The sequence below is a fragment of the Bos indicus x Bos taurus genome, chromosome 8 (genome assembly GCF_003369695.1).
Source record: "Bos indicus x Bos taurus breed Angus x Brahman F1 hybrid chromosome 8, Bos_hybrid_MaternalHap_v2.0, whole genome shotgun sequence".
Classification (NCBI taxonomy): Eukaryota; Metazoa; Chordata; class Mammalia; order Artiodactyla; family Bovidae; genus Bos; species Bos indicus x Bos taurus.
Genome location: NC_040083.1, coordinates 26,799,395 through 26,826,578, shown reverse-complemented (window position 1 = coordinate 26,826,578; position 27,184 = coordinate 26,799,395). Strand labels below are relative to the sequence as shown.

General features: G+C 34.9%; 1 protein-coding gene across 4 annotated transcripts in view; it reads left to right on the top strand.

The window, feature by feature from the left end:
- The window catches only part of CNTLN (centlein), a 352,880-nt gene that overhangs the window by 160,341 nt on the left and 165,355 nt on the right, over positions 1-27,184 (top strand). For 3 of the 4 annotated variants that reach the window (XM_027549174.1, XM_027549178.1, XM_027549175.1), the window contains exon 8: positions 2,271-2,465. The exons of the other annotated variant lie outside the window; for it this stretch is intronic. In XM_027549174.1, coding sequence (XP_027404975.1) covers positions 2,271-2,465 — 195 coding nt within the window. The remainder of the gene's footprint in view (positions 1-2,270; positions 2,466-27,184) is intronic. 4 annotated transcript variants of the gene reach the window in all.

The following is a 27,184-nucleotide window of genomic DNA, read 5'->3' as shown; positions in this document are numbered from 1 at the left end:
GACATGAAGATAGAGCTTTTTTCCGTGAAGGAATAGGCCTAGGAGCCTTACATCTGTGAAGGAAGGTCCTAAGTCATAACACACAAGAGAAGAGTACGCCACGTTTACAGATGGCAAGTAAATTGGTCCTCCTTCCTGATGACACTCTATCATTTTACCTGCACCTTGGGCAATGGGATGGAAACTGTTGCCAGTCCTAACTGATGTTCCTGAGGTTCTTAAATTTTTGAAATCTGTAGATTCTTATTAGAATTTTACTGAGGTATAATTTGAAAATTGTATGTTTTAAAGTAATATTATGTCCTGTTATTTTCCTCCAAAAAGTTGTGCTGATTAGGTAAAAACTGGTTAGTATTGATAAAGCATAGAAATAAGAGGAAAAGGGGTTAAATAATCTTTAACTGAATAAGTGACTCTGTATGCTATTGGGCACTCATCCTAGCTTCAGTTCTTTCTGGTCAACTTAGTTCTTGTCTTTAGATTTTGATTTTTTCTTTTCTACCCTGAACTCAATCATGGAAGCAGCAACACAGCACAGGTAGGTCACTGTAGGGCCCAATCTGATCCCTCCATCATTCCACAAAGCTGTCAGGTTCCTACTCTTCCCTTCTAGAATATCCGATGGTATCAGCTGTGGAAAGGACATTGGACATATTCCCTGGTATAAAGGTAATTGGAAGAGAAAAAGCACAAATTTTTATTCTGCAATACTTTATAAATCATAAAGACAACGCTTTCTTTATAAAAATTATTTTAGACTGACTTTAATGTGAAATGGGTTAAAGTATTTATATTAATATAGAGGTATAATCTTTACAGAAAATAAAAAGTATATTGAACTAATTGTATATCAGAGGAGTGATTTGGAGGGTCTTATTTTTATGACAAAGTATGTATCTGAAGAAAAGCATTTAAAAAAAGATTTCACAAATCTTTTAAACTTAAAAAAGTAAACTATTGCATACAAACAAAATATTCTGCCAACTTTTCTGTAGTTGTTTCTTCACATGAAGCAGGGTCAACTAGTCTAAGATTCTCCCTGTCTTCAACTGGATAAGCAAACCTAGAAACCTATTGTATTAACCTAATTGTATTAACATAATTAATACAATTGTATTAATTGTAATACAGATTGTTAATACAATATGTAACCTATTGTATTAACATAATTTTGAAATTCTGTCTTTGGGGATTTTCCTTTTGTTAAAACCTCACTGACTCACTATTAGCCCTATTTTTTTTATTATAAAGCAGATATAATTCTTGGGTCACATTCCCAGGGTCATCAACAAATATGTATATATATACACACACAGAGATTTTGAAAAAATCAGAATCAGCTACTACAAATTGAATTATATATCATTAAATCACAATCATAAGTTAGGATTTTCATCACCAAGTAAGTTCGTTTGTATTGGAGGAATACCATTGTTTACCATGTATGACTCTCTATGCCACCACATATATACCTTATACTGTCTCACAGTCTTGATAAACCCTCAATATAAATTTGTTTAATTCATGTTGCCTTGAATTAAAAATTTTTAAATTATCTGTCATCACTTTGGAACACTGATTCTATTTTTATCACTCTGATCAAGGTCTTCAGTGATTTCCTCTTTTCTACAGAAACAAATCCATCTTCCTTAATCTGGCATTCAAGAGTCTTTGCATTCCAGCTACAATCTCGTTGGCTGGCTTTGTCTCCTACTATTCCTTCTGTTGCTCCTCCTCTACTTTAGCAGTAGATGCTAGTTTTACTAAATGGGAATATATCAGTCAACTTTAATGAACTCTCAATAAAAGTTTATTTTTTTTTCTTTCAAATGTATATTTTGAGTCCAGTTAGGCCAATATAACTTACGTTTCCTGTTTCTTCCTACCACTGTACATAATTTTTTTTTTTTAGCATTTATTCTATCTTTAGAATGACTTTTTTGTTTTCATTCAGTTTCTATAATATCATTATGGCTCAGTTCAATTCCGTTCTTTTTCATGAAGATTAATATAGCTAGCTGAAAATGTTTATATGCCTATATTACAACTGGCTAGTAAAACATACTGTCTTTTTAACATCAATTGAAGTTTTATATTGGCATGTGGTTATATCATTTGGTTTCCCATTTGTTTATATATTGCTTTTCCTCTTAGACTATTAAGATAACCTGAGGGCAAGGAGTATGTCATATATAGACATATGTTGTTTGTATATATATATAGGTGTATTTATGGATCATTTATAAATTTGGATATATTTTTTAAAACAGCTTTACAATGAATTACATATTTGTTTTGAAACCACAAAATCAAGTGAAGCTATGCTCCGACAAAGTGTTGTTACTCTTCAGGATCAGCTATTTCAAAAAGAGCAAGAAAATGCTAAATTAAAAGAAAAGCTTCAGCAATCACAAGAAACACTCTATCCTTTACCTCGAGAATGTGATTCAGACCGCTCAGAACAGGTGAGAGGCATTTTCTAAAAATGTTTCTCTGTATAATATCATATTAAAGTATTTACTATAATTGACTGAAACACAAAAGTTAAATTTGCATGTATTAGAATATATGTGGCAGATTTGCATTGTGCTTTTATTGTACTCTGTAGAAATGAATATTTTATATGGTGTGGATTTGTGTAGAAATACAGGGGGTATCTGGTAGAGTTATTGGGTTGAAACATTTGGCTGATATATGATAATGAAAAGGAAATTAATAGGTCATGCCCATTTTGAGACTTTTTATTGAATGAGGTAATGGAATGAAAATCTGGAAGTCTCATAAAAGTACTTGCCTTAATTCCTGGTGTGTGGTGAGTGAGTGAGTACTGTGAAAGTCGCTCAGTCTTGTCCAACTCTTTGCAACCCTGTAGACTATACAGTCCATGGAATTCTCCAGGCCAGAATACTGGACTGGGTAGCCTTTCCCTTCTCCAGAGGATCTCTCCAACAAATTAATACCATTTAGTCTCAAGTCTGTCAGTGCCTTGATATATGATTTTGGGCAGATCAGTTGACTTTTCTACCTATTTCCTGTTCAATTAAGTGAGGTAGTACAAATGTACAGATAAATAAGCAGGTTTAGGATTCAAATAAACCGGGATCAAATTGTAGCTCTGCCTATGAGCTTTGTGAACCTGAACTCATTTCTTAACCCTTTTAGCCAAAGTTTCTTTGCGGATAAAATATTGATATTAATGCTTTGTCATAGAGTTTTGTGAGGATTAATGAGATAATGCATGTCAAACGCAGAGCTTGTCATATAGAAAAGAGGTACCTCTTTCAGATAATTTTCAAGGTAACTTTCAGCTCTAAATACGTATTATTAAAAAATCTTACTCCTGTTACTTTATTTAATACACTCAGCATTTCTTTTAATTTTAGAATTTAAAGAAATGAAATTAACACAATTATATAATTGGAAACTTTAAAGTTTACTGGTGATCCTTTAATAATAGTTTTTCAACCCAGCATATTTTGTCTTGCTAACAAGCATTTTTAAAATTTGTATTGTATTATATTGTATTTTTTGGACATCAAGTGCACAAAACTGGATTAGTCATAAAATTTATATCATGACACAATATTATGTTACATGTATATTTATTTTGTCACTTTTTTAATTACCCTTGGTCCCACCAACTAATCCAAGGGTAGGAAATTACTGATAGCTTATATCTACTTGTATCCTTCACCCTTTACTGGTACTCTGATTCTCTCACCAGAGGTAACTACTGAACTGTTTATCATTTTGATTATTTTTTATAAAGTTTTATTCCATAAAATTTTATGAGGAAGTAGAATATAGCTGTTTTGCCATTTATAAAAATGTATTAAATTATGCTGTTTCCTGGGTTTTGGCAATTTTCACTTATCACTGTATTAAGATTCATCTATGATGTTTAGTGTAACTGTTCATTTATTTTTTACTGCTATAAAATACTCTGTGATTATATCATAACTACTTAGCCATTCATTTGTAGATGAGTATTAGGGTTATTTCCAGTTTTTTGCTCTTATGAATAATGCTACAATTGACATTTTTGTACGTGATTCTTAGCATACACATGCAGCATTTTTGTGAAATAAATATCTCAGGATAGAAATTCTAGGTTTAGGGTATGAATATGTTACTTTCACAAAATGCTGGTCACTTATTTTTCAAAGTGTTTTTCATTTTACTTATACAAATAATGTATTTGGTTGATTTTCATCCTCACCACTTGGAATTGTCAGACTTAGTTTGTTGACAGCTGCTGAATTAGTATAAAACAATATTATTTTTAGCATCATGTCTTTATCACTGATAAAGCATATTTTTGTGATTACTAGCCAAGTGAGTGCCCTCTTCTGCAAAGTGTCTGTTTCTGTCTTTTATCCATTCTTCTATTGGCTTTTTTTTTTACTGATTTTTAAATATTCTTTAAATGTTTTTGATATTAATCTCTCGTAGGTTAAATATGTGGCAACTATCTTCTCTTAGTGTGTACCTTGTCTTTTCATTTTCTTTAACATGTCATACGTGACCAGAACTTCTTAATTTTAATTTAGGAAAAGTATTATTTTATCATTAGTGCTCATTTAAGAAATCCTTTCCTACTGCAAATACAGAAATATTTGTATCTCTGTTTTCTTCAAAAAGTTTTAAAGCTTTGCTTATATCATTTATATTTACAAATCATTTGGAATTGCGTTTCATATATAGTTTAAGGTAAGGATACATTTTATTTATTTATTTTTCCCCAAGTAATAGTCAGTGGATCAACCCACTGGATGATCCCTCTTTTTCCTGTGTAGTCTTGGGCTACCTCTCGTATATCCTATATTTTATTTAATTTCATTGAATATTTTATTTTATTTTATTTAGACTTTCTTTCTAGACTGTTTTCTCTGTATTCTTAGACAGTTTTACATCATCTTAATTAGCATAGCTTCATAGTAAGTCTTTATATTTGATATATCTACTTTCTTACTATTCTTTAAAGTGTCTTGGCCATGTTGGCACTTAGCACTTAAATATATCTTTAAGAATAATTTATAGTTTTCATGAAAACACTGTTGAGATTTTTTGTAAACAGTTTTACTGAAGGGTAACATACAAACAGTAAAGTACAAACCTTAAGTGTATAACTCAATGACATTTCACAAATGGAACACATCGATATAATACTATTCAGATAAAGAAATAGAATATTACCAATATTCAATAAACCTCCATAATTTTCACAATAAGTAGCAACCCCTACAACATAACCACTGTTTTTACTGCTATCATCATTGATTAGTTTTGCTTATTTTTGAAACTTAATAGTATTTCACCTTTAAACACTCTATATGCTGTGGGTTTTTTGTAAATATCCTGTATCACATTAGGTAGTTCCTGTCTTTCATAGTTTGATGGAAGCTTTTCATGAACAGGTATTGATTGTGTAGAGTGCATCTTTTTTTTTAATTAATTTATTTTTTATTGAAGGATAATTGCTTTACATAATTTTGCTGTTCTCTGTCAAACCTCAACATGAATCAGCCATAGGTATACATATATCCCCTCCCTTTTGAAACTCCCTCTCATGTCCCTCCCCATCCCACCCCTCTAGGTTGATACAGAGCCCCTTTTTGAGTTTCCTGAGCCATACAGTAAATTCCCATTGGCTGTATATTTTACATATGGTAATGTAAGTTTCCATGTTACTCTTTCCATACATCTCACCCTCCCCTCCCCTCTCTCTGTGTCCATAAGTCTATTCTGTATGTCTGTTTCTCCATTGTTGCCCTATAAATAAATTCATCAGTACCATTTTTTTAGATTCCATATATATGTGTTAGAATACAGTATTTATCTTTCTCTCTCTGACTTACTTTACTCTGTATAATAGGTTCTAGGTTCATCCACCTCATTAGAACTGACTCAAATGCATTCCTTTTTATGGCTGAGTAATATTCCATTGTGTGTATATACCACAACTTCTTTATCCATTCATCTGTCGATGGACATCTAGGTTGCTTCCATGTTCTCCTGCTGCTGCTGCTAAGTCGCTTCAGTAGTGTCCGACTCTGTATGACTCCATAGACGGCAGCCCACCAGGCTCCCTCGTCCCTGGGATTTTCCAGGCAAGAACACTGGAGTGGGTTGCCATTTCCTTCTCCAATGCATGAAAGTGAAAAGTGAAAGTGAAGTCGCTCAGTCGTGTCCGACTCTTAGCGAACCCATGGACTGTAGCCCACTAGGCTCCTCCATCCATGGGATTTTCCAGGCAAGAACACTGGAGTGGGTTGCCATTTCCTTCTCCAGTGCGTGAAAGTGAAAAGTGAAAGTGAAGTCGCTCAGTCGTGTCCAACTCTTAGCGAACCCATGGACTGTAGCCCACTAGGCTCCTCCATCCATGGGATTTTCCAGGCAAGAGTACTGGAGTTGTAAATAGTGCTGCAGTGAACAATGGGATACATGTGTTACAGTGCATCTTTTACAGTGATGCAAAGGCTTTTCTTATGTATTCTGTTAGGTGGTTTATTACATTTATTGCTTTTCAATTATTAACTCAGTTTTGTACTTTTGAAATAAACCCAACTTCATGTTAATATTTTTTTTATTTTCATATTGCTGGATTCAATTTGATAATATTTTTGTCAGGATTCTTGCATCTGTATTTATGAGGGATATTGGGCTTTTCCTTTCTTGAATGTTTCATGTTAGATTTTGATATTGAGTTGATGTTGGTGTCCTAACTTGAATTACAAAATGTTCTCTTTTTCACTTTACTAGAAGAGTTTGTATAAGACTATTTCTTTCTTATTAAATACTGAATGCTTTCCTTCTTACATAAGGAACAAGTCAATTATATTCAACATTACACTGGAGATTCTAACTAGTACAATAAGGCAAGAAACAAATAAAATCATACTAATTAGAAATAAGGAAGTAAAACTCTTTTTATTCACAGAACCTGAGCATCCGTATAGAAAGCCTACTGAGTCTATGATGAAGCTCCTAGAAATAGTAAGTAAATTTAGCGGTGTTGCAAGATATAACATCAATTTACAAAACTCAATTATATATATAATGAATATTAGAGACAAATAATTAGAAATTGAAATTTAAGAGGACCATTTATAATAACATCAAAGCCTGTGTAATAATTAAGAATGAATTTGACAAAATGTGCCCCAGACTTGTACAGTGAAAAATACAAAACATACCAGAGTGAAATTATAAGACATATATAAGTGGACAGCTATCAGTTCTCCCCCAATTGATCTATTATGTAATCACAATAAAAATTCCAGGAGGCTGTATTTTCTAGATAAGTTCAAGCCAAGACTAGAATTTATAAGGAAATGCAAGGGAACTAAAAGAACAAAATCAAGTATAATAGAAAATAAAGTTGGACTTATACTACCCAATTTTGAGACATATTTATCAAGCTAAAAAATCAAGATGGTGGGTGTGGTGTTCACATGAAGACTGACAAATAATTGATAAAACAGAATAGAGTCCAGAAAAATACCCACTAGTATATGTCTCTTTACCTCATGAAATGTAGTGTAAGTCACTTTGTTCTTTTTAAAGAATTCTCTGTATAACCTTGCTCTTAGTATTAGCTTGTCAGTTTTACAAATAAATATTCAGTTAGAAATGTTTCTAGTTTCCCTTGCGATTTTCTTTTTGCCCCTTTAGTTATTAGGAGATATGTTTTTTACTTTTGAAATAAAGTGTTTTTCTCCTTGTATATCTTATTTTTATTCACTTCAAATATACTTCTATTATGGTCAGAGATAGTACTCTATAGTATTAGTGTATTTGGAAATTTATTGAGACTTGTTGTATGTCCCAGCATATAGTTTTGATGAACTTACTGTTGATATCTGAAAATAATATGTGATTTGCATATTGGCTTGAGTTTCCCTTAAATATCAGTATTAATTATGTCATTGTGGTTGGTAGTGTTCAGATCTTATGTATTTAGTGATTTTTATCCTTAGGTTTAAATCAGCTTTTCTGTCAGTTGCTGAGAGAAAATCTTACAGTATGATTGTTTTTCTCTTTAATTTTGTCAACATTTGCTTCATGTATTTTGAAGCTGTTTTACTAGGGGCATACGTATTTATAATTGTCATGTCTTTATAATTAATTGAGCCCTTTGCTGTTGTAAAATGTTACTTTTAACTATAATAATACTCTGTTGATTTGAAATCAAATTTTATGATGTTAATTTAATCAGTCTTTTTAATGGTTACATTTTCCTTGGTAGTATACCTTTTCCCATGGACAGAGGAGCTTGGTGGACTGCATGCAGTCCATGAGGTTGCAAAGAGTCAGACATGACTGAGCCACTTCACTTACACTTTATACCTTTTCCCATTCTGTAAATTTCCATCCATAGGTGTCTTAGTATTTAAAGTGTACATAGTTAGATACGGTTTCTATTCATTCTAGCAGTTTTCCTTTTCATCACAATGTTAATGCATTTAAATTTAATATGATTATTTATATGGTTTTGTTTAGGTGTACCATCTTAGCATTTGTATTCCATTTGTCCTGTTTTTTGGTTCCTCTGTTCCTAGTTCCTTCCTATTTTTCTGGGTTATTTGACTGTTTATATATATATATTTTAAAGTAGTTTTAAAATGTCACTTTTCTGTATTCTGGACTCCAGTGTTTCTGACAGCGTAACTGGGAATTTGTTTCCTTGTTACCAACAGTTAAATGTTATGTGTCAGTTTTGTCTGGATTTTTTCCCCTCAATATTTAACATTTGATATTAAGCATTTTTACTCTGATGTTCCCAAGTATGATTTTCATTGTGGTCATCCTTCTTGCAGTTTGATGAGCTTCTTGATTTCTGTAAATAATACTTTTTTTTTTTTTTTTTTACTGATTTGGGGAAATTTTTGACATTATTTTGTCAAACATTTTTCTGACCTCTCTCTTTTCCTTTTGAAGATTCCCATTTTACTTACCTAAGACTTTTCAACATTACCCTGAAGACTGATGAGTCTCTCTTCAGTTTTTAAAATCTTCCAATCTGTGTTCTTTGGTTATTTTATATTAATTTTTATTCAAGTTAACTGATATTTCTGTTATCTCCAATTTTTCTATAGGTCTTTTCTGTGAATTATTCTATAAATATTGTACATTTCAGTTCTGGAATTTTCATTTGATTCATTACTGTATTATGTATGTATCTGTGAAGTTTTCCTATTTAATCTTACAAGCACATTTTTTTTTTTCTTTTGGTCCCTATTATAATAGTTAAAGTAGATTCTTTAAAATCATTATACTTTTAATTATATCTTTTGGGTCTTCTTGGATTTAATTACATAGTGATTTTCCTTTGCTTTAAATACAGGTCATATATTAATGTTTTGTCTGTGTCTAACAATTTTGGATTATTTAATGTATATAGTAACAGATATTTTATAGAAATTCTGCTTTCTGACATGTTACAGTACTCATAAGTTCTGAAATTCTTCCCTCCAGCTGCCTCCCTTCCTCTCTTTCTCTCAGAATTTAAATAAGTTAACCACCAAGCCCTGATTTCCTTCAGATGGAAACAGTTAAATTGCTTTTAAGTTCTTTTAATCTTATCTGGTTGCTTAGAGTCTTTGCCGTGTGTCAATACTTTAGGTATCAGTCATAGTTTTGACTTTCACCCTTCTAGAATTTCCCTTCTTTCTAGCTACAGTGGTGGACTCAAACTTTGTCCTGAACTTCTTCAAGGCAGTAAAACTTAAAGTTACTATTGGAATTTTAGCCTCCCTACATCATGTCTAGTATCAGCCTCTCTTGGATAAAAATTCACAAAAATGAGGAACTTACTCAGAATATTCTGTTTTTCCAGTATCAGTTCTTGTTCAGATTCTTCCTGTATTTGATCATTCTCTGTTACCTTCAGATAGTTGTTTTTATATTTTGCTCAGAGTTGAAATAGTTTTATGCAGGAGATTAAACCTGATAGAAATCTACTCAGCTATTACTGTAAATGGAACTTCCCAGTCATTCACTTTTTAGAGTGTATTTTAACTAACTTACTTAACTTACTTCAGGGTGTATTTAATTTTTCACACAATGCAAGAAACTTAATACATTCTGACTCTTTTGTCTCACCTGTTTTGCTGTTGTTATCTTATATTTTAATCCTACATATATTCTTATTCTGTAAGACATTATTATTTAAAAAATCAGTATTCACTGAGAATTTTTATCCCTTTGGAAGCTCTTCATTCATTTCTGCAATTCTGTGTTTCCCCCTAGGATCTTTTGCCTTAAGCATTTTTTAAAAGTTACTTTTTTTTTTTTTTTAAGTGATGATCTGCTGACAGTGAGTTCCCTTGTTTTATATTTATTAGAGAATGCCTCTTGCCTTCATTTCTGACTGGTATTTTCGGGTGGTTAGAATTGCAGAATTTTTTTTTTTCTTTATTTTAAAGTTGATACTCCTTGTCTTCTGGCTTCCATATTTTGAGTTGAAAAGGCAGCTCTCTCTCCTTTGAAAGTAATGTATCCATTCTCTGAATGTTGTTGTTGTTTAGTGGCTAAGTTGTGTTTGACTCTTTTGTTACCCCATGGACTATAGTCCACCAGACTCCTCTCTGTCCATGGGATTTCCCAAGCAAGAATGGTGAAGTGGGTTGCTGTTTCCTACTCCAATTCTCTGATTAACTTTTCATGTTTTCTCTATTTTTGGTTTTCAGTGGTTTTAATATGTGTGCTGGTATTTCTGATTTTTTTGTGCTGTCAAGTTTATATAAAGTTTTTTCTTCCTGAATAGGGTTTTTTGAATTCTTGGAAAATTCCTGCTAAATACCTCTTCAAATATGACTTCTACATATTCTTTCTTTCTAGTTCTTGTGAGATTTCAGTTTCGTATTAGACCATTCCACCATGTGCTCTGTATCTTTGATGACTCTTTAGTATCTTCAAAGGTTTTTTTTTCCCTCTTTATATCGACCTTTAACTTTCTTCAGTTCGTTCATTCTCTCCTCTGTTATGGGTAGTCTGATGTTGTATCCATCTATTAAATTCTTGAATAGAATATATATTCAATTTTTGTTGGATGAAGTGTCCTAATTGTCTGTGAGATCTATTTGACTTGCAGTGTTTTTCAAGTCTTGCATTTTCTGCTTATCTTCTGTCTAGTTGTTCTACCCTTTATTATTTGCCTATTTCTTTCTTCAGTTCTGTTCATTTTTGCTTGACACATTTTGGGGCTCTGCTTTTAAATGCATATACATTTATAACTGGAATATCTTTTATTTAGAATATATTGGAATATTTTGTATCTTCTTAGAATATATTCTTATATTTATCATTTTTAAATGTCATCTTTATCTATAGTGACAATTTTTGTCTAAAGTCTTATTTTGTCTGATATAATTTAATTTCCTCTCCACGTTGAGATGTAAATAACATATAACATTGTATTAATTCAAAGTGTACAACATACTGATTTCCTGTCAAAATGTTTGCCACAATAAGTTTAGTTAACGTCTGTGACCTCACTCAGTTACAATTTATTTCTTTTGCTGAAAACAGTTCACCTGATACTATAACAACATTGTTAATTGGCTATACCCCAATACAAAATGTTTTTGGTGTTAAAAAAAAAAAGTCTCTCTTAAGCAAGTTACAGAAATAGGATGTTGTTAACTATAGTCACCATGCTGTATGTTGTATCCTTATTACATATTTATCTTAGAATTGGAAGTTTGTACTTTTTAATCACTTCACACTTTATCCCCAGCCCCTGCCACCAGTCTCTGGCAACTGCCTATCAGTTCTCTCTTTCTGTAAGTTTTTCTTAGGTTCCATTTCTTCATAATTCAGTCACGGAGAGTTGTATATTTCTAGGAATTTATCTGTTCCTTCTGAGTTGTCCTTTTTGGTGTATAAATTGTTCAGAGTCATCTCTCATGATCCTTTGTATTTCTGTGGTGTCAGTTGTAACATCTTGTCTTTCACTTCTAATTTTCTTATTTGAGTTCTCTTTTTTCTTGTTAAGTCTAGCAAAGTTTTATGAATTGGTTTATGCTTTTTAAGAAACAGCTCTTTGTTTCATTGATCTTCTTAGTTGTCCTTTTAATCTCTATTTCATTTGTTTCTGTTTTGATCTTTCTTTCTTCATTCTACTAACTTTGGGTTTAGGTTGTTCTTTTCTTCTATTCTTTGAGATATAAAGTTAGAATGTTCTTTAGAGCTGTTTTTTTTTTTTCTTAATATAGGTGTTTATCATTATGAACTTCCTTAAGACTGCTTTTGCTGCATCCCATACATTTTGTATACTGTATTTCCTTTTGTGTTTGTCTCAAGATATTTTAAATTTTTTATTTTGATTTATTTTTTAATCATTGGCTGCTCAGTATCATTTTGTTTATAATCTCCACATATTTTTGAATTTTCCAGTTTTTTGTTTATAATTTCTTGTTTTATACTATTACAATTGAAAAGGATGCTTGATATGATTTCACTCTTATAAAATTCATTAAGACTTGTTTTACGGCCTAACATAGGATCTATCCTGGGGAATTACACATGCCCTTAAGAAGACTATGCATTCTTGAATATGTATTCTTATGCTTTTGGCTGGAACCTTCTGTACATATGTGTAAGATTCCTCTGGTCTAATGTATCATTTAAGTTCAATGTTTCCCTTTGACTTTTTGTCTGGATCATGTATTCATTGTTGAAAGTAGGATATTGAATCTCATACTATTGTTCTGTTGGTATCTATTTCTCCCTTCAAATCTATCATTATTTCCTTTCCGTATTTAGGTCCTCCTATGTTGGGTGTATAAATACTAATAAGTGTTATATCTTTGTGTTGGATTGACCCCTTTATTATTGTATGATGACCTTCCTTTTCTCTTTTTCCAGGCTTTGGCTTCAAGTCTGTTTTGTCTAATATAAAGTATAGCTCCTCCTATACATTTTTGTTTCCATTTGCATGGAATTATCTTTTTCCATCCCTTCACATTCAGTCCATGTGTATCTTTAAATCTGAAGTGAATTTGAATGTCTGTTTCCCTCCCCAAGTTAGGGAAGTTTTCAGTCATTATGTCTTAAAATAATCTTTCTTCGCTTTTCTCTGTCTTTTCTCATTCTGGGATTCCTATAGTGTGAGTTTTGTTCCACTTAGTGGTGTCTCATAAGTTCCTTAAGCTATGTTCACTCTTTCTCATTCCTTTTTTTCCTTTTTCTCCTCTGATTTCCTGTCTCTGAGTTAGCTGATCATTTCGTTTACTTCATGTAGTTGTCCATTGACCCCCTCTACTCTATTTTTCAGTTCAGTTATATTCTTTAGCTCTGATTTGTTTGGTAAGTTCTTATATTTTTGCTTTGTTGAAAATTTTCCTTTGCTTTTGCATTGTTTTCTTTGTCGAACATCTTTACAGTCATTATTTTGACATCTTTATCAGGTAAATCACTTATCTCCATTTCACTAAAGTCTGTTTCTGGGGTTTTATATTGTCCTTTTGTTTGGAACATATACCTCATTTTTTTTTTGTTTTTGTTTTCTTGTTCTTTTCATTTTTCTTGACTCTTTATGTTAGTTTGCATGCATTTGATGAAATAGCCACTTCTTCTAGACAGAGGTGAAATCATGTAGAAGATGAAACTTATCCTTCCACTTGACCTTAGCTCTTGATTATCTCTCAAACTTTTATGATTGTCTAAACACATTTCTTCATTCTTAGTAGCTCCCAGTAGTTGGGAGTGTGCCAAGATCTGTCAGTGTCCCATAGGGGAGAATATCAGTCAGCACCCAGATGCACACTGATTGAAAGTCAGACTCTCAACCAGCAGCTTTTACATTATGCAAAGATACCTCTTTCAGGAAAGGACTGATAGAATGAAATTTTATTCTGCTCACTTTGTATTGAGCCCTCAAAGGACAGCCAGTTGAGAACTGTTTCTTGTTCTTACCACACACAAACAGACACATATGCAAACACATGTGAAATACAAGGACATTTTTCAAGGTGATAGATATGTTTATTAACTTGATTATGGTGATGGTATTGGGGTGAATGCCTATATCCAAACTTACTGAGAGACATATATATACATATATATCTCAAACGTGTAGTTTTTTCATAAATCAGTTATACTTCAATAAATCTCAAAATAAGAGATGAAAAAAAAAAAAAACATTTCTTGTTTGCTGCAGTCCTGTTGAACCCTTGGATACAAACCTCGCTGGCCACTAGTTAAGTGATAGAGAGGTGCATTCCATGGGCAGCGGCTGCAAAGCTCGGGCACCATATGGGTCCCTAAATCTTCTTTCAAAGAGAGATACTGGTGACCTGGATTAGGGCAGAGGGAGTGTGAAGATGGCACTAATTGGCCTAGGCTGGCTACTTGTACTCATGCGGCTGGAAAAGCCCAAGATGATTGTTATTGTGCTCAAGGTTCTGATGTGGGCAAAGTGTGATTTATGCAAGTGGTGTCTTATACTTGTGTAGCTGCAGATACCTTGGATAGCTTCAGTGTGGCTCCTGGCTTCAGCATGAGTTTAGGGCGGTGGTGCAAATGGGGTGGCTGCTATCATCAGCTAACTCAGAAACCTGTGGGACAAAGACTAATGAGATCTGAAAGGATCCATGATGAATCGTGGCCATTGGCTTCATCAGTGGTGACCTCTGCTAAGGTTGTCTGCAGAGCAGATCTCTGTGAACCACCCATCACTTTGCTGCCTATTTGTTAAAAGTAGCCCCTGCGTTTCTTTCTTGTTACTAGCTGGCTCAATATGTCTCAGCTTTGCTGGTCTGGGTGGGTTGAAACTGAAGTTGGACTTTGGTGTAATGACCCTAGAGGCTATTGAAGCTGGTTGTTCATGTGTCTCTTCTTTTCCTGGTGAGAGGAAATTTTTCCAGCTTGGAAGTTCCTTCTTGGTGCTGAATAATGCCAACATAGGATATGGAATGATGTGGACAAAATGAACTTATCTTTCTTTTCTTGTGCAATAATTCTGTTTTTTTTGTTGTTGTTGTTGTTGTTCCACTGTGTTGTTAAAACTTACTAAATGTACCGTAGTGACACCCCAGAGCTGTTTTTGCCCATGGAGACATGTTCAATAGCTGCTCTTCATGGGGAGACAGAGAAGCTAGGTTCTCCTATGTCACCTTTTTTTACCCCTTTTTAATACATGTGTTACTTCTTTTTAATACATGTGTTTTTGTGTAACAGGTTACTCCTATTATTAACAAGATTACTTTGCTGGAGTATTAATATCAAGGGACATGACAGTATTTCAGCCATGAAGTTTATATACATAAATGTTAGCTTATGATTTATATTATATATAGCTCAGCCATATTTCTCCTAAAGTTTAAACATGTTTTTCCTTTTCCTTTGGCATAGTTTTGAATGGACTCATTCTAAGCAATGGTTAGAGTATGGACCCTATCTTTGAAATTATGATTGTTAACAGAGAAGAATGACAAATAATAACTATTCATAAGAGTGGTTTTTCAAAGAGATTTATTTAGTCCTTTTTGCAATAAATATTAATATTTTACCTATAAATTTAAATAAGTTGCATTTTAGAATTCTAATGTGATGTATTTTATATGTATATGGAGTATATATGTTCCTTTAGTCTCTCATATTGGTCGATATTTCTCAGAATCTGACCTAGACTTTCCTAAATCTGCTTTGATTTAATTAAAAAGTGCAGTTTGTTGTTTTCTTAAGTTTGATCATTAGATTCATCAGTGGGATAGTTAAGACCAATATTGTTAATTATACTTGTGCATATATATATATATATAACATATTTATATATTTTTCATAAATATTAGGTGTTAGAATGGCATATAGTATATGGGTACAGCTGTCAAATAAATGTTTTCAGGATTGGTCAGGATAGTATTTGTATTCAACTTTGAGGAAATTCAGGTTGAGACATAGAAAGGAAAAGTTCAAAATAATTTTTCTCTCCCTTATATAATTGGAGTTTGAAAGAGAGGTGGATGGATATTAGTTAGATATTGTTCAACATGTTTCTCTGAATGAGAATTTTTATGTAGTTAATGAAATGACCTTAAAATATATACATTTTACAGAACTATAGAATAGTGACTCTTCCATTATTTGAAAGACTAGTGTAGATGTTTAAAAATCAGATTTTTGAAATGAAAGCTGATTTTTCATGTATTAAGGACATTTTCTTTAAAATTTTATTGCAAATGCAATAATCATACTATTAGCCAGAACTCTCTATTAATTGATATATCTAAACTTACTTTACAAATATTTACTGATATCCTACCGTGTTTGGGCACTGATAGTTCTTCACCAAGAAAACTTTAGGGGACAAAATAAGATATTTGCACTCATGGAGCATACATTCAGGCCAGAGAGTCACCACCATCAAACAAATAAACATATGTTACATGGTAATAATTATTCTGAAGAAAAACAATGCAATGTGAAACACATCGTGATTGAGAGTGGTGTTGCTTTTTTATATATGATAGCATATTCAAAAGCAGAGACATTACTTTGCCAACTAAGGTTCGTCTAGTCAAGGCTATGGTTTTTCCAGTGGTCATGTGAGAGTTGGTCTGTGAAGTTGGACTGTGAAGTTGGATGTGAGAGTTGGACTGTGAAGAGGGCTAAGCACTGAAGAATTGGTGCTTTTGAACTGTGGTGTTGGAGAAGACTCTTGAGAGTCCCTTGGACTGCAAGGAGATCCAGCCAGTCCATTCTGAAGGAGATCAGCCCTGGGATTTCTATGGAAGGAATGATGCTAAAGCTGAAACTCTAATACTTTGGCCACCTCATGCAAAGACTTGATTCACTGGAAAGGACTCTGATGCTGGGAGGGATTGGGGGCAGGAGGAGAAGGGGACTACAGAGGATGAGATGGCTGGATGGCATCACTAACTCGATGGATGTGAGTCTGAGTGAACTCCAGGAGTTGGTGATGGACAGGGAGGCCTGGCATGCTGCAATTCATGGGGTCACAAAGAGTCGGACACGACTGAGTGACTGAACTGAACTGAACTGAACTGAAGAGAAAGCTTGGAAGAAAAGTTATGACCAACCTAGATAGCATATTGAAAAGCAGAGACATTACTTTGCCTGTCTGTCTAGTCAAGGCTAGAGACATTACTTTGTCTGTCTGTCTAGTCAAGGCTATGGTTTTTCTAGTAGTCATGTATGGATGTGAGAGTTGGACTATAAAGAAAGCTGAGTGTCGAAGAATAGATGCTTTTGAACTGTGGTGTTGGAGAAGACTCTTGAGAGTCCCTTGGACTGCGAGGAGATCCAACCAGTCCATCCTAAAGGAGATCAGTCCTGGGTGTTCATTGGAAGGACTGATGTTGAAGCTGAAGCTCCAATACTTTGGCCACCTGATGTGAAGAGCTGACTCATTTGAAAAGACCCTGATGCTTGGAAGGATTGAAGATGAGAGAAGAAGGGCACGACAGAGGATGAGATGGTTGGATGGCATCATCGATTCAATGGACATGAGTTTGAGTAAACTCCGGGAGTTGGTGATGGACAGGGAGGCCTGGCATGCTACAGTCCATAGGGTTGCAAAGAGTCGGACACGACTGAGCGACTGAACTGAACTAAAGAGAAAGCTATGCTTGTCAGGTGACTCCTGAGAAGATAACTAGGAGTGAATTATTTAGATATATGAAGAAGAGCATTCCAAGTGGAGGGATCAATAGATGCCAAGCTCATGAAGTAGGAGTTTGCCTAGCAGGGAGGCCATCCCTGTGGCTAGATCCAGGAGAGCTGCGGCAAAGTGGATGAACGAATTGACCTCAGAGGGGTAGATACAGGATCAGGTGTTCTGTGGTCTTGTTCAGCCTGCATAAGCAGGGTTTTAGTCTGAGTGAGGTGGTGTGTTTTAAATAGAAGAGCAACATGGAACCTATTGGAATGTTTTAGTCAGGTGGGTAATAAGTCTTAAGTTTATGTTTTAAAGGGATCACCCTGACTGCAATGCAGAAAAGAGACTATTGGAAAGCAAAACTTGGAGCAGGGAGACAAGTTTAAGAGGCAGTTGTAATAGTCCAGGTGAAACTCAGTGAGTACTTAGAATAGGTTGTGAGATGTAGTTTGATTTTGGAAATAATTCAGAGGTAGAACCTGTAAGAATTGAAGATGGCTTAGATATGCTGGAGTGCTGTGATTCATGGGGTTGCAAAGAGTCAGGCACAACTGAGCAACTGAACTGAACTGAACTAGATATGAACTATGAGAAGGAGGAAAGAATTAAAAATTAATTCAAGATTTTCAGGTCTAATCATCTGAGCTAATAGTTTTGCCAATTTCTGAGGCAAAAAGGAACACTCTAGCATTTTTCCCAGCAGGAAGGAAGAGGACACTGAAGGTATATATAGAGAAGTGGGAGCCTTGAAGTAGAGAAATAGGAATGGAGAGAAATAGATGACTCAGAATGTCTCTCAATTAGTAACATACCCTTTCTCATGTCAGTACTATAACTCTTTTTCAGGATTTAGTCCATCTAGACTCATCTCTTTATCCATCCATCCATCCTCCCATCTATTCATTCATTTAGTATTCAATTATATAGTTAAAAATTATTAAACTCCTACTGGATTCTCAGTACTAGATTTAGTATGAAGGGATACAAAGATGAATAAGGCAGTCTGCATTTATGAATCTCATTAATGAGTATGCAGACAGGAAAATAATTATTATGAAGTGTGTTATTATGGAAGCATGAACAAAGCATAAGCTTTGTAGAAACAAGTTTTGTAAGGGAGCATGTGTATGCAGAGGAGGAGGAATGCCAGACTTTTCAGAGAAAGTGGAATATGTCAGTTTGAAATTTAAGAGGTTCTAGCTTCTTGTTGGAGAAGGCAATGGCAGCCCACTCCAGTGCTCTTGCCTGGAAAATCCCATGGATGGAGGAGCCTGGTAGGCTGCAGTCCATGGGGTCGCTAAGAGTCGGACACGACTGAGTGACTTCACTTTCACTTTTGACTTTGATGCATTGGAGAAGGAAATGGCAACCCACTCCAGTGTTCTTGCCTGGAGAATCCCAGGGACGGGGGAGCCTGGTGGGCTGCCGTCTGTGAGGTCGCACAGAGTCGGACATGACTGAAGTGACTTAGCAGCAGCAGCAGCAGCTTCTTGTTAGGAGTGAATTAGCATAGTGTCTGCCAGAGGGGACAAAGTTTGTGGTGTATCTTGGATATTGAGAATAGTCTAGGTAAGTGGTAGAATCACTTGGAGTTGGAGGGGTTGGGGTGTTGTAAAATAGTTTCTGCTATAATAGGTTTGGACTGGGGTCTTTTACATTCTAAGATAGTCCTGTTGTAGCTGGTCCAGGGATCACCCTTTGATCAAGAAAAGACTAAATGGGCAAGTGGATTATACAGTTGAGAAAAAGTAGTAGTATTTTAATTTTGCCATTTTTTTGTATCCTTAATTTTTTTCAAATGCTTTTAGTAGTACTTTCCAGTTTATGATTTTAGGGGACTTCCCAGGTAATTCAGTGTAAAGACTCCGCCTGCCAGTGCAGGAGATGCAGGAGATGTGGGTTCAGTTCCTGGATTGGGAAGACCTGCTGGAGGAGGAAATGGTAACCCACTCCAGTATTCTTGCCTGGAAAATCCCATGGACAGAGGTGCCTGGTGTACTACAGTCCTTGGGGTCATGAAGAGTTGACTGTCGACTAAGCGTGCACACATGTACACAGTAGTATGTAGCAACCTAAATTCTCAAATCTAGGTCCCTTATCTATGTTACTTTGAACAATTTATTTAACTTTTCTAAGTCTCAGTTTTATCATTTGAAGAATGACATTTTAATAGTACCTACCTCATAGCAGTTTTATGAAGACTATAGGAGGTGATGCATGATGGACATTTAGAGCAGTTCAATGTTACCTCTTCTAAAAACACTTTTTATGTTAGCAAATTTGAGGGTATTTTTTCTGTATTGGTGGTGATTTATTCTCTTTTTCCTGATCTCACTTATAATCTGAATTATTGGTGAGCCAACTCTCAGTCTTTGCCAGAGAAAAGGACAAAGCTAATTGGTTCATATGGGATTGAACCTGTGACCTTTGATTTCTTAGCACACTGCTCTTAAAACTAGCTGAATATGGAATGACTGTCTATTCTCATCTCAGAGTGATTGTTTATCTTTTCCATGCAGAAGTACTGTTTCTTGCCTTAGAGGAATATATTGCAGTAGAGGACAAAGAAGAAACCTAAGCCTTAAAATTACTCTGTTTATCTGTGAATGAGATATACACCATGTGGCTAACAGCATAGGATTGTGAATTTTAACCAGAGGCTTGTTAATTGTTATTTCTTTTCACAGATACTCTGTTCCTTCTTTTCCTAGGTGATAGAGAATTGTCTTTTTGTATGTTGTTTTACCTTGTGTTCTCACTTTCTTTTCAAAAAAATTTATTACTAAATATTTGAAATCTACCAATGAATAAAGGTAATATCTGTGTACCCACCAGTAACTATCACCAGCAGCCTTGATGGTACCTATATGCTACTCTCTGATCCCATCTAGCTTCTTTTCTTGGACTTGTGTGATTAATCCCTGACTGTTGAAACTATGTTTTGTTAAATAATATAAATGTTTATAAATCATATATTATTTCTGCAGCTTTTATTTAAATTTTTAGGCATATCATAGTCTAAGTGTATCATGCTTTTCAACTAGATTTTTTCTTTGAATTTTATTTTTGTAACGTTAAGTCATTGTTCTTGAGTGTAGCAATAATTTTTTTTTTCTTTTTTGTGCAACACTCTGTTGTATGAATAAACTACAATTTATTTATCCACACTTTTTGTCAATGAACATTAAAAAATTTTTTTAACTATAGGAATGTTTACACACTGGTGCTATGAACTTTGTAGTATATGTCTCCTGACACATATATGCAAAACTTACTCTAGGGTGTACTGCTAAGGGTGAAGTCACCAATCATGAAATGTAAATATTCAACAAGAGAATGCCAAATTATTTGCCAGAATAGCTGTCTTAAGTTACAGATTTCTTGCTTAGATTCTTAAAAAAAAGGAACACATCTCATTTGATTTCATTTTGTATTTCTTTGATTTCTAATGAGCTAGAGCTTCCTATACTTACATTATGTGAAATACTTGTTTGTGTTCTTTGCCATTTTTTCTATTAGAATATTTATCTCTTTTTTGAAATTCTTTATTTTGGATACTAATCTTTTGTTAGTTATTATATGCTTCTGTATTACATAAAACCAAATCTCTGAGGCTTAACATTTTTTGTTTCTTATTTATATTAACAGTTCAGTGCAAGTATTACTTGGATTTTCAGTTTCCAAGCAGTGATTTAGTCTCCTTTTGTCTTTTCGATCCACTAGCTTTTAAATTGTCTCCCAAAGTTGTCTGGAAGTTAGCTCTACTCCAGCCAGCAAGAAGGGGGAAAGGTTCAAAGAATCACATTTAGGAAGTTTTTATGTATAAGACTTAGAAGTGGTACATATCATTTCTTTTGGCATGTAAGGCAATGGCACCCCACTCCAGTACTCTTGCTTGGAAAATCCCATGGACGGAGGAGCCTGTTAGGCTGCAATCCATGGGGTCGCTAAGAGTCGGACACGACTGAGCGACTTCACTTTCACTTTTCACTTTCATGCATTGGAGAAGGAAATGGCAACCCACTCCAGTGTTCTTGCCTGGAGAATCCCAGGGACGGGGGAGCCTGGTGGGCTGCCGTCTGTGAGGTCGCACAGAGTCGGACACGACTGAAGTGACTTAGCATAGCATAGCATGGCATATGGCCACATGTTATCTAACTGCAAAAAAGATTTGGAAATATATGCCCTGAAATATTGGGAGATATGTGTCCATTTCCAAAAAGAGGAAATAAGCTTGGAGATCAACCAACAATCTCAGCTATCAGTTATAATTGTTGCAAATATCTTGTTTATAACTTTTCACTTCTGTGGTATCTTTTGAATAATGAAGTTATTCATTTTAATATCATTGAATTTCTCAATAGTTTCAACTTTGGTGCTTATTGTATCTTTTTAAATTAATCCTATATTATCTTCAACTCATGAAGATGGTTTTCTGTATTTTCATCTAAAAGTCTTATAGCTTTGACTTTTACATATGAGTCTTTATCTGGTATTGATTTTTTGCTTGTTGTGAAGAAGATAATGCAATATAATTTTTTAAAAATCTGGATATCTGTATCAGTAATATGCATTGTGCTGATAGTGACTCCATTTCTCAGTGATATATAGTGCAGTCTCTGACAATTATCATTGCGTGTGTATATGGGTTCATATTTAAGTGGATCAGCAGTTAGAACTGTACATGGAAAAACTGACTGGTTCAAAATTGAGAAAGGAGTATGACAAGGCTGTATATTGGTACTCTGCTTATTTAACTTATATGCAGAGTATATTATGTGAAATGCCAGGCTGGATGTATCACAAGCTGGAATTAAGATTGCTGGGAGAAAGATCAACAACCTCAGATATACAGATGCTACCACTCTAATGGTAGAAAATGAAGAGGAACTAAAGAGCCTCTTGATGGGGGCAAAAGAGAAAAGTGAAAAAGCTGGCTTGAAACTCTACATTCAAAAAACTAAAATCATAGCATCCAGTCCCATCACTTCCTGGGAAATAGAAGGGGAAGAGTGGAGGCACTGACAAAATTTATTTTCTTGGGCTCCAGAATCTCTGTGGAAGGTGATTGCAGCCATGAAGTTAAATCTTGCTTGCTCCTTGGAAGGAAAGCTATGAGAAACCTAGACAGTGTATAAAAAGCAGAGACATCACTTTGTTGGCAAGGGCCATATGGTCAGAGCTGTGGACTTTTCTAGTAGTTATGTATGGATGTGAGAGTTGGACTATAAAGAAAGTTGAGCACCGAAGAATTGATGCTGTCAAATTGTGGTGCTAGAAGACTCTTGAGACTCCCTTGAACAGCAAGGAGATCACACGAATCAGTCCTGAAGGAAATCAGTCCTGAATATTCTTTGGAAGGACTGATACTGAAGCTGAAGCTCCAATACTTTGGCAACCTGATGCAAAGAGCCAACTCATTGGAAGAGACTCTGACGCTGGGAAAGATTGAAGGCTAAAGGAGAAGGGGTGTGACAGAAGGTGAGATGTTTAGATAGTATAACCAACTCAATGGACTTGAATTGGAGCAAACTCCAGGAGACAGTGAAGGACAGGAGCCGGACGTGCTGCAGTCCTTGGGGTCATAGAGAGTTGTACACAGCTTAGCAACTGAACAACAAATTTGCATTGGGTGATTTTTTTTTTTAAATCTCTTAAAGAACAACTTTGTATTTATTATTGTAGCTTTATATACTGTGCTGGGTCTTTATTGCTCTAGTTGTGAGCAGGGGCTACTCCTCCTTGTAGTGTGATGCCTTCTCATTGTGATGGCATCTCATATTGTGGAGCACAGGCTCTAGGCATGTAGGCTTCAGTGGTTGTGGCATGTAGGCTCAGTAGCTTTGACTCATGGGCTCCAGAGTGCAGACCCCATAGTTGTGGAGCAGGGGATCAGTTGATCTGCAACATGTGGGATCTTCCCGGACCAGAGATCACACTTGTGTCCCTTGCATTGGCAGGTGGATTCTTAACCACTGGACGACCTAGGAAGTCCCATTAAGGTCTTACATCTCATTATTCAGTTCAGTTCAGTCGCTCAGTAGTGTCCGACTCGTTGCGACCCCATGAATTGCAGCATGCCACGCCTCCCTGTCCATCACCAACTCCCGGAGTTCACTCAAACTCACGTGCATCGAGTCAGTGATGCCATCCAGCCATCTCATTCTCTGTCGTCCCCTTCTCCTCTTGCCCCCAATCCCTCCCAGCATCAGAGTCTTTTCCAATGAGTCAGCTCTTCGCATGAGGTGCCCAAAGTACTGGAGTTTCAGCTTTAGCGTCATTCCTTCCAAAGAAATCCCAGGGCTGATCTCCTTCAGAATGGACTGGTTGGATCTCCTTGCAGTCCAAGGGACTCTCAGGAGTCTTCTCCAACATCACAGTTCAAAAGCATCAATTCTTCGGCACTCAGCTTTCTTCACAGTCCAACTCTCACATCCATACATGACCACTGGAAAAACCATAGCCTTGACTAGGCGGACCTTTGTTGGCAAAGGAATGTCTCTGCTTTTGAATATGCTATCTAGGTTGGTCATAACTTTCCTTCCAAGGAGTAAGCGTCTTTTAATTTCATGGCTGCAGTCACCATCTGCACTGATTTTGGAGCCCCCCAAAATAAAGTCTGACACTGTTTCCACTGTTTCCCCATCTTATTTCCCATGAAGTGATGGGACCAGATGCCATGATCTTCGTTTTCTGAATGTTGAGCTTTAAGCCAACTTTTTCACTCTCCTCTCACTTTCATCAAGAGGCTTTTTAGTTCCTCTTCACTTTCTGCCATAAGTGTGGTGTCATCTGCATGTCTGAGGTTATTGATATTTCTCCCAGCAATCTTGATTTCAGCTTGTGCTTCTTGCAGCCCAGCGTTTCTCATGATGTACTCTGCATATAAGTTAAATAAGTAGGGTGACAATATACAGCCTTGACATACTCCTTTTCCTATATTAGATAGGTAATATTTAAGGTATTTTATTAAATTCTAAGTAGCTTACATTTTTGTTGCTGTTTTAGCTACTTGCATTTTTATTAGGTTTTATGTTTCTGTATATAGCAATGCAGTTGACTTTCTTTAACTTATTTCTAGCTACCCTGATAATCTCTTAATAATTCTAAAATTTTTCTAGATCCTCTGAGCTTTCTGTGGAGATAGTCTGTAATGATGGCAGTTTGTGTTTTCCTTGAAATTCCTAATTTGTTATATTGATACTTATTTATATATTTTATATATTTATTTATACATTTTATATATATTTTGTGTATTTATTTATTTATACATTTTACCATACAAAATTTCAATATAAGTAAAGTGGTTTAAGTGGGTGTCCTTATCGTGTTTCTAATTTTAAAGGGAATATTTTGCCATGGGCTATGAAGTTAGTTGTAAGTTTCTTATGGATACCCTTTTATCAGATTAAAGAATCTGATAAACTAATATTATAAATGGTGATAAATTGTATTGAATATGTTATCTTTTGATATCTGGGACATTTATAACCTTTTATATATTGCTTTATTTGTCTTATTAATACTTGTTTTTTAAATCTCTATTTATGGCTGAAATCGATCTATTATATGACTTTTTGTACTATCTTTATCTGGTTTTGGTAATAAGATAACCTTCATCAATGAGTTATTGGGTTAAAAAAAAAGAATTGGAAAATTGGGCTATTACCGTGACAAAATTATAGAGAATATAGTACAGAAATTCAGCCTGATGGAGAATATGAAAGAGGTGAGTGGACGTAGGAGAGAGAGTGAGAGTCTAATTGTAAAAGATGAGATAGAAAATAGAGGGGTCTCAATAAACTCTTCAGCTCTGTTTGGTTTGTTTTGTTTTTTTTTCCCAAATCTACCTGGTCATTTTGACTTTAACTCTACAACCTTCTTACTGCTTCACTTTCTTGGTTTTTAATTTTTTCTTTTTCGAAATAGTTCATCACTAGCATGAGAATGGACTTCCCTGGTGGCTCAGTCAGTAAAGAATCCACCTACAATATGCAAGACCTGGGTTTGATCCCTGGGTCAGGAAGATACCCTGGAGGAGGGCATGGCAACCCACACCAGTATTCTTGCCTGAGCAATCTCATGGACAGAGGAGCTTGGAGGGCTACAGACCATGGGGCCACAAAGAGTCAGACACGATTGAGCAATTGAGCACAACACAAACATTTGAAAACATTTTCATGTTTGCCTAATAGTTTAATGTAGGAATGAATGTGCCATTTTTTAACCTAAATATTTCCCTCCTCTGGACCATTTAACTTATTTCAATATATTTTTTTCTATTTCCACTGATTTTATGCTATGATGACCATTTTCATTCATCTATCTATATTCTTATCACTTGTTTCTGTAGGATAAATTCTTTTTTGTTGTTGTTGTTGCTTCATACTTTATTATTATTTTTACAATATTGTATGGGTTTTGCCATACATTGACATGAATCTGCCATAGGTGTACATGTGTTCCCCATCCTGAACCCCCCTCCCATCTCCCTCCCCATCCCATCCCTCTGGGTCATCCCAGTGCACCAGCCCTGAGCACCCTGTATCATGCATCAAACCTGGACTGGCGATTCGTTTCATATATGATATTATACATGTTTCAGTGCCAGTCTCCCACATCATCCCACCCTCGCCCTCTCCCACAGAGTCCAAAAGACTGTTCTATACATCTGTGTCTCTTTTGTTGTCTTGCATACAGGGTTATCATTACTATCTTTCTAAATTCCATATATATGCGTTAGTATAACTGTATTGGAAAATCTGTATGTAAAAGATAATGAACCTCAGGATTGTGAATATATACCATGCATGCTGTTACATTGCAGAAAGATTATGCCAAATTTTCTTTTCAGTGTATGAGAATGCCCACTTCTAGTAACCTTGCAAGCTTTATTATAATCTAAAAACAGCTTTGGTGATTCATTCTTTTCTTTTTCATCTCTGGAAACTAGTGAGGTTTTTCACTTTCAGTCTTTGCTTGGTTTTATTGTGAATGTTCTTTTTCATCTCTGGAAACTAGTGAGGTTTTTCACTTTCAGGCTTTGCTTGGTTTTATTGTGAATGTTCTATCAGTTTGTGTATTTATTTTTTTTAAAGTATATACATATTATGTATATTTATATACATATAATTTATTTATATAATATAACCTCTTTGATATATACTTAGGAAATAAACTCAGTGTAATATTTATCACAGATATTTTCACAGTTTATTGTTTGTCTAGTTCATTAACTATTTCTAGACCTTCTAGACTTAATTCCAAGATAATTATTGAAACCTTTTTCTGAACCTTTTATCTTAAGATTGAGATGTATACCTTTTTTGGTGCATTACCAGGTATTAAACTTCATTGTTTTCCTTGTCTGTCTCCCCTCTGAACTGTGAGCTCCTTGAAGAGAAGAAAAGTTGGTGTCTTATGCTCTTATCCTTACTGTCTTTGCCAGTAATTGATATTTTGACTTTGAGAAATGCTTTTTAAATGAACACATGAAAAAGTGTATATCCTGGTTCCATAACCATTTAGCCTGTCCCACAGTGTATTCTTTGACACAGCAAG